This window comes from Phyllostomus discolor, chromosome 4, assembly GCF_004126475.2.
Source record: "Phyllostomus discolor isolate MPI-MPIP mPhyDis1 chromosome 4, mPhyDis1.pri.v3, whole genome shotgun sequence".
Taxonomy (NCBI): domain Eukaryota; kingdom Metazoa; phylum Chordata; class Mammalia; order Chiroptera; family Phyllostomidae; genus Phyllostomus; species Phyllostomus discolor.
In genome coordinates this window covers 203780878-203789023 of record NC_040906.2, presented here as the reverse complement: position 1 = coordinate 203789023, position 8146 = coordinate 203780878, and the positions used below count along the sequence as shown (strand labels likewise).

General features: G+C 50.3%; 1 protein-coding gene and 1 long non-coding RNA gene across 2 annotated transcripts; one reads left to right on the top strand and one right to left on the bottom strand.

Annotated features, from left to right (window-relative positions):
- The first annotated feature begins 4910 nt into the window (after positions 1-4910).
- Positions 4911-5335, top strand: LOC118500387. The gene is made up of 2 exons (XR_004902954.1): positions 4911-5026; positions 5248-5335. It is a non-coding gene; the product is annotated as an uncharacterized LOC118500387 (long non-coding RNA).
- Positions 5336-5346: 11 nt separating this feature from the next.
- GTF2H5 (general transcription factor IIH subunit 5) lies at positions 5347-8088 on the bottom strand. The gene is made up of 3 exons (XM_028508758.2): positions 8038-8088; positions 7169-7242; positions 5347-5757 (listed from the first exon to the last, which is right to left on the bottom strand). The coding sequence occupies exons 2-3, from the start codon at positions 7201-7203 to the stop codon at positions 5577-5579; spliced, it is 216 nt and encodes a 71-aa protein (XP_028364559.1). The 5' UTR covers positions 7204-7242; positions 8038-8088; the 3' UTR covers positions 5347-5576.
- Positions 8089-8146: the final 58 nt, after the last annotated feature.

Genomic DNA, 8146 nt, shown 5'->3' with positions numbered 1-8146 from the left:
GCCCACTGTCCCCCACTGCAGAGGCCTGTCGCAGGACCAGGGCTCCCTCGCACTTCTGACCGACTGGCTGGAAACCAGAGGTTCCTAGAATGCTCTCTTTGGGGTCAGGACTTTCCTTGTGATGTGGCTTGGGGCCTGAGCGCCAGCGCCGCCCCGCAGACCTCTTCCTGTGTGCAGCCCAGCCCCGGCTGCTGGAGCTGCAGGCCCGTGCGCTTTACAATTAGACACCGGCCCAGCTAGCTGCCCGCGTTCGGGACCCTGCAGGGCTTTCTGTCTTCTCACATACCGATCCCAGCTTCCTGTGTGCCCGGGGTCTCTGTCCACCCTGCCGCCCCAGCTCGGCTTCAGAAAGCCTCGACAGTGTCCTCGGTGAAGGTGGGAGCCCGTTAGGGAGATGTCTCCGCGCCCCCTGCCAGGCCCCAGCCGTGGGTGCAACACCGCACACCCGGTAAAGGCTCCAGGCTCCTGCCCTCGTGCCCAAGGTGGCCCACGGGCCAGGCTTGCTGCGTGGCAGGAGCTCAGTCCGTGGCGCTGCCCACGCACGGCACCACGCGTTCGTTAGAAGTGGGGCTGGTTTCCGCGTGCTCCCTCAACGGCAGACCCCTCCTCTTGCCACTAGGGCAGGAACGGAGGGAAGAACAGGGTAAACTCTGTCACTGCGTCTTTGAGATCCTCGAATGATGTCGCCTCCCTGACCCGCCCGGCCTAAGGGAACCCAGCGAGCCCGGAGGCAGCGGCCCTGCGCGCCTGTCCTCACCCTCCTGCGCCGCGGGGCCCAGGTTGCCTGCCGCGCACGCGCACGGCCGTGCACCAGGGCGTCCCCTGACGGGGTCAGCGGGGACAGAGCCCCTGTGCAAGAAGGGGCGGCTTTTTCTTCACCCAACAGCTCCACCAGCAGCAAAGCCAGCGCCTGCCTCCCTTTTCCTTCCGAGTGGCACGGAGGCCGTGCACGGGGCGGCTCTGTGCTTTTCACCTGTCGATTGCAACATCGCAGAATTTGTCTCTTTTACGCACATAACTCAGACCCCGTCTCCTGTGCAGTAACGGGCCCGGCTTTATTCCGGTAAAGGCGCCTGTACCCGTCTCCAGAGGGCGACAGGGGAAAGCCTCTTCGCAGCAACGCCGCGCCCAGGTTTCTCCGGGAATTGGGGGCGTGGTTTAGGTCACGCGCTTGAAAGGCACTAGGTTGGTTAAGGGCTCCACAGGGAGCGCTGGGAAGACCCTCGTCTGACCCCTTAATCTGCTCTTCCTGGGGCTCCCCGAATGAGCTTTCAAATCTCTCCCTTGTCCCAGAGTGGCTCCCCTCACCACGTTCTCCTTCAACTTGAACGTGCGGGGGAATCCCCTGGGAAACGCCCTGAAAAGCGACTCGGATTTGGTCAGGTTGAAGGGGGGCCCCGGGGAGGCGGAGGCTGCCCACCTGCGCACCAGCCCCGGTTTATCAGGGCTCTAAGGGCCTCAGACACCTGCGGTGGAGGCGGAGAAGGAACTGGGGGCCCCCCAGAGAAATCTGGTTCCTGGAGGAAAGGGAACTTGCTCTCGTGGGGGCCACTGCTTCCCAGAATGGACTGTGCACGCAGGTCAGGGGGTCCACGAAAACTGAGGTAGCAGCCACCGGCTTGGCTGTCCCCGCAGAGACCTCCCCCGTGGTGGACCTGAGGCTCCCGCTGTACCGGCAGAGAGGGTGGGGCGGGGGGGGGGGGGCAGAAAGCGCTCTGTTCATCAGGCAGGGCTCCTGGCAGTTTAGAAGATGAAATCAAGAACTGGAGAAGTTCAGTAACTTGCCACAAATAACCCAAACTGAGATTCAGTCAGAATTCTTGATGCCAAAACTCAGACTATTAACCATCATGATACACCATTTTTTTTAATTGAAACACATGCAAGTGTATTAGGTACTAGACTTCACATTTAGAAACTTTTGGTGGAAATCTTCAAGGCCATACGAAAGCAGACAGAGCGTTAATGACAACGGCAGACTTCACACAGACTTCCGCCGGTTTCAGCTAGCGCCCCCTTCCTGCCCCCGGATTCCATCTGGCACGCGGCTGCACATTTGGTCGTCATCCCTCCCCAGCCTCTTCTGGTCTTTTTCAAAAAGTCTCGCCCCGTTTTACGTGACCTTCACGGTTCTCCGGAGCTCTGGCCACGGGTTTCGTGGCACCCCCTGAAACCTGTGGTGGTCTGAGGCTTTTCTCACGGTAAGACTGGGAAAGACTTTAGGAAGAAAGCCACACAGGTGATGCACCCCCTTTTTTTTTAAAGTAACTTTTTATTCTTTTTTAAAAAATTAACTTACTTTTTAGAGAGTGAGGAAGGGAGGGAGAAAGAGAGGGAGGGAAGCATCAGTCCATTGCCTCTTGCACGTATCCCGACCGGGGACCACACCTGCAACCTAGGTATCAAACTGGCGACCTGGGCTTCACAGGGTGATGCCCGACTGAGCCACACGGGTCAGGGCGAAGTACCCTTCTCGGCATCACACCAGGGGCACACGTTCTCAACGTGACTTACCTGTCACGTCCTGATCACCTGCCTGAGGTAGTGTTCTCCAGGTTCCTCCACGGTGCAGCTACTTTTCGCCCAGTCCAAATCTACTCTTTGGGAGCAAGTCCCTAAGTGCAGCCCGTTCTCACTGCAGGGAACTAAGCTCCACGTGGACCGAACAGTATCTACACTGTTATTTGGAAAACCCCCGGTGACTTTAAAGGTTGAGAGTCACCGATCTAAGTCAGTTATTATTCTATTCCTCTTCGCCAACAAATAGTCTAGGGATAGGTTCTGGCAAAGATTTCTCTCCCTTATAAAGAGAGTTACACCAGAGAGAGGTTTTTCCTTACTTTCTCTGCTGGCAAGTGGAGCCTCCCGTCCCTTGTTTGGGCTGCTGCTGTGAATGCACCACCTTGGAGGGGCAGCCGCGGTGTGGCGACCACGAGGCAGTAAGCCGGGAGTGAAAAGCCAGCATTATTAGGATGACGAGCAGGCTGAACCACCTGGAACTGTCTCCAAACTTGTTCTGTTTGGAATTATAATTGTTATATTGAACAATTACACTTTTAAAAAAAAAGATTTTATTTTTTATTTATTTATTTTTAGAGAGGGAAGGGAGGGAGATAGAGAGAGAAACATCAATGTGTGGTTGCTGGGGGTCATGGCCCGCAACCCATGCATGTGCCCTGACTGGGAATCGAACCTGCGACACTGGTTCGCAGCCTGCGCTCAGTCCACTGAGCTACGCCAGCCAGGGTACAATTACACTTCTTTATTGTTTAAATACGTCTTCACTGTTGTTCTGCTACTTGATATAGGGAACCATTCTGTGTGACGTGGGGGATGTAGCCTAGCTCCCACTCAGAAAAGCCAGTGGGAAATCAAGGTCCCGCACACAGGACCCACGCCCACCGATAGGTTCTCCCGTGGGGAATCAGGCCTGTATTGTACCTAGGCCACTATGAGACTTGCTTTTGCTAAAACTCCCTCACCTTTGGATTGAGGCTGCAAATGTTTACTGCATATCTCTAAAGTAACTTCCTCAAGTCTGTGCTAAACCTCCCAAGTATGGAGTGTAACCAGTTCAACCACCTTTCCCCTTGGTCTGCAACATCCTTCTCTTTGAAGTAATTAGCAACATTCTTTCCTTTATTATCTGTAAAAGGTAATCCCCTACGGCAAACCTGTGCGCAACAAATGAGGACCATCTTCAACTTAACGTACCCAGAAAGGCAATAAAAGCCTGTCCTGGCAGGGGTCGAGGCCCTCTCTCTCACTCAGAGAGCGGCCATGCCGTCCCTTTTACTCCACAGGACTTCTGCAGTCCGTGTGCATTTGTCTCTCGCAGCTGTAACACACAGATCCTGCCGGCCAGGGTCCACATCAACTTGAAGTTAAAAGCATTCTTGATATTGGTGCTTCACCCACCTTTTAAAAAACTATCTATCCTTCACACTAGGATGTGGTGGGTACTTGATTATTTTTTCAATGAGTAAGTGAAGGACTGAATCAACCGAAGAAGCTATTATAATAACAATAGGATATCAGTGTAACTAACGCCAGTGTATTTGCAATTAGATTCTGTACTTCCGCATCTTTTCTCTAACAAATGCAATACAGTCGTATACCTTCTGCCACTGGAGAAAAATTAGCGTGATAACGCGACAGTGGTCAAGTTTTTTGATGGATGTGTATCAACTTCAAATTGGAGTTTAATGAATGTATAGTTCTTAAATTTTTAGGACTGCTTTATTTATTGACCAAAACATCTCTAGGGTGGCCGAGGCAAACAACGGAACGCCTACTGTACAGCAACGAGAATGAAAAAACCAGCTGGCCCTTGAACAGCAGGAGTGGGGGTGGTGAGAGGTGGCATCAACGCCTGCGCAGTTGAAAATCCATGTATTCTGACTCCCCCAAAACTTAACTACTGGAAGCCTTACCAATAACATACACAGTTGATGAACACGCACGTCGTAAGTTATGTGGATTATACACTCTATTCTTACAATAAAATAAGCTAGAGAACATCACAAGGAAAGTACATTTACAGCATTTACTGAAATAAACGCACGTATGAGCCGACTTGCACAGCATGAACCCCTGTTGTTCCAGGTCGACCGCGCCACGTCGTGCACCCGCACGGGTGACTCACACACACAGCGCCGCGCGGAGACGCCAGGCAGGGACACGTGCCGAGTGACCGCCCTGACCGAGGTGACGACGACGACGAGCACAGAGGTGCTGTTCGAGGTCGGCACAGTGCGCACGCACCCTGGGGTGATCTGGGAAAAAGGCTCCTGGGTGGGGGGGAATTGTCTTTTCTTCATCTGGGTGCTTCAGTTTGTGAAAATTCCGAGACTTGAACACTCACGACTTGGGCATTTTCTGTACATATGTCATGCTTTGACTGAAACTTCTCTGAAGTTTCTAGTTGAGACAGAACCAACCATATCCACACTACAAAACTCAGTTACTTATAGGAACAAGCAAAATAAGCATCTAGGCTAGACTGATAATAAAAAACCATATTTTTGTAACAATAAAAATTATATATATTTTAAAGATTTTATTTATTTATTTTTAGAGAGAAGGGAAGGGAAAAGGAAGAGAGGGAGAGAAATATCAATGTGTGGCTGCTTCTCACGTGGCCCCCACTGGGGACCTGGCCTGCAACCCAGGCATGTGCCCTGACTGAGAATCAAACCAGTGACCCTTTGGTTTGCGGCCCGTGCTCAACCCACTGAGCTACACCAGCCAGGGCTAAAAATTATATTCTTAATGTATTAAATTGGCATTAAAAAGGTAGACGAACCATTCACATTTACATTGCAATAAAGGACAATAAAAGTCAAATTATAGCCAACCATTAAGACTTTTTTTTAATTTGAGGGCACACGTATTGACAAAGACAGAACAAGAAAACCAGTTCGGGCGCTTTCTTCCGAACAAAGGATACCCCAGTCTCTCCGTGGCACGCTTCTGAGCAATTCTCCAAGTCTGACTCATCACACGAGATACTAAATGGGGACAGTCTCTCTCGCATCCGTTACTCTGAATTCTGAAGTGGCCAGTATCTAATATTTTCACTTCTGCGTAAGAGAAAACGCATTTTGGTCCATTAATTCACCTACTCGCTCCTGGAGGACATTAACCAACTCCGCTATCACGAAGACGTGCGTGTCGTCGATGTCTTGGATGATGAACTTCTTTCCCAGGGCATTCGACTCATCCAAGTACAGCAGGAACTGCTTCATGGCGGGGTCGCTGCAGGGAACACACGGTGAGGAGAAACTTGAACTTCAATTATATCGGAAACTGAGCGATCAGAATTTTGAGCATGTAGAAGATTTAGGTTAATTTAAAAAGTCCTAAACTCTCACTCCCACTCTGCCTTAAGTGTCGATGATTTATAGATGTAGTTTCATCTTAGAACTGTTAGAGCAAGTTTAAGAGAAGGAGGCCAATGATGAGATTTTCAAAGAATGATTTGTCACTGACAAGTGAAAAAGTAATGCTGAAAGCCTTTAGTTAGTAGGCCTAGAATCACAGCCTCCCTAATCAATTTTAAAAATGCATTTCCTCACTCGTCCACCACCATTACATTTAAACAGCCAATAGCTTTTCACCATTTGGCCAATGACAAATTAATGAACGAAACCAGTTGAACTGTCACTCTGCTAAAACGGGGTGTACAGCCGGAGGCAGGTCCGGATTCAACCCTGGCTTTATCACTCACTCGTGTGACTTTAAAACGTACTGAGTCTCCCAAGGCCTCAAAGTGAGCCCCCACACAGGCTTGTTACGGAAACTACAGGAGAAGAAATGCCAAGGATAAGTATTTGGTCTGCGGTAGGTACTCACTTTTTCTCCTCTTCTTTAAAGTTCTGAACCACGTTAAGTCTGAACAATCATTCAGAATCTTTAAAGAAAAGCCTAACAAAATCTCTCTGAGAATACTGAGCTCAAAGAGGAGATCCAAACTCAATTCTGTTTATCTGTGGCTTTAGTTTGGAATGAATAGGACAGTCATAAGGGAAAGAGGGATATAATTTCTTGGATTTACCGAAGTACGTCTTTTTCATAAAAGCCTTGAATCGCAACAAAGGACACTCTTTTGATCTAATATACAATAACGTGTTTAGCAACGGATGGGTGTTAGATGCAGTGGTGCTGACGCGAACAGAAACACCGACAGAGGAGAGCTCAGCAGCTTGGTAGCCCCAGGTCCTCTGACCTCACGTATTTCTAGCTGCAAGCTCTCCAAACCAGCGCCATTTCAAGAGACACTGGCACAGCAGCCAAGTTCATTGGGGCTGGGGCTGCCACAGTAGGGGTCACAGGCTCTGGGACTGGAATTGGGGAGCCTCATCATTGCTTATGCCAGGAGCCTTCTCTGAAGCAATGGCTCTTCTCCTACGCCACCCTGGGCTTTGCCCTCTCAGAGGCCCAGATGGTGGCTTTGCTCATCCTCGTCACCACATGAATGCAGCGTCACCACCTCCCCCCGTAGTTCCTTCCCCATGTGTTGCCTGCCCTGTATGATCCTGTTCTTATACCTCCCTAGGCTGCCAGGTGAAGCAGATGGCCCGGGGTTTGACGGAGGAAAGACAAGTAAGTACTGTATTAACAAAACAAAAAAACAAAAAAAAACTCATTCAGTATCAAAACTACTAACCATTCTATAAGCACTCCTTTCAAGACGTTGACCATCTTTTCCTCAACCAGGCGATGCCGACAACCTTAGAAATGCTAACAAAAGGAATAAGGTGACATATAATTCAAAAGCATCAACTATAATACACACTTTGGAGATTTACCTCGGAAATGAGGCAAACTATGAAATACTAGCAACCATTCAAGTCTGTGGAAAAACATAGCGCTGACATTGAGAAAACATACATATTTCAGACTTCAAAAAAATTATCAGGAGTCTATTGGAGTATTAGCATATAAACCTTCCTTGCAAACAAATTCTACCCAATCCCAATGAAAGCCAAGTGGCTTAACCACCCCGTGTGTCCAGTCCAGTTTTTACAACATTAGTTGAAGGACCTCTCTTCCCCGCCAGGAGTATGATGAAAAATAAGATTCTGGGAGGCAGGAATCACAGCATGGTAGCTCTGAAATGGGCCTTAAAAATTATATATTGAGGGCAAGCCTTGGAACAAACGTAGTAGTAGCTTTACCCCCACGCCCGTCCCCCAAATGGGCACAAGCCAGGTCCCGAGCTTGTGTTCTTTTAGCAAATAAATGACGTTCCCCGGAGATCTACTCTAAAAAGGAAAACACACACCCAGTGCACGTCAACCTCACCCTTAAGCTTCTGCACTGGGGCGCCCAGTTAATTCACGTTTCAGCCACTGCAGACCAGCCGCCCGGCCTCGTCAGAAAGGCCCGGAGACCGTGCGGGACACCGCCCTGAACCCCAACAGCTGGAGGACAGGTGTCTGGGTCTCCTCGCCCCCTCCTCGCTTTCTTGGGGACCCCTCCATCTCTTACAGACCCTTCTTTACCCTCTCGCGGCGGGAGCAGACGGCGTCCTACCTCCACCTACAGACCCAGCGGCACCACCGCGACGCAGCAGAGTACGCAAGCTCCCGCTACGTCATCACGTCGGCGACCCCTCGCGGGTGAGAGGCGGGGCGAGGGCGGG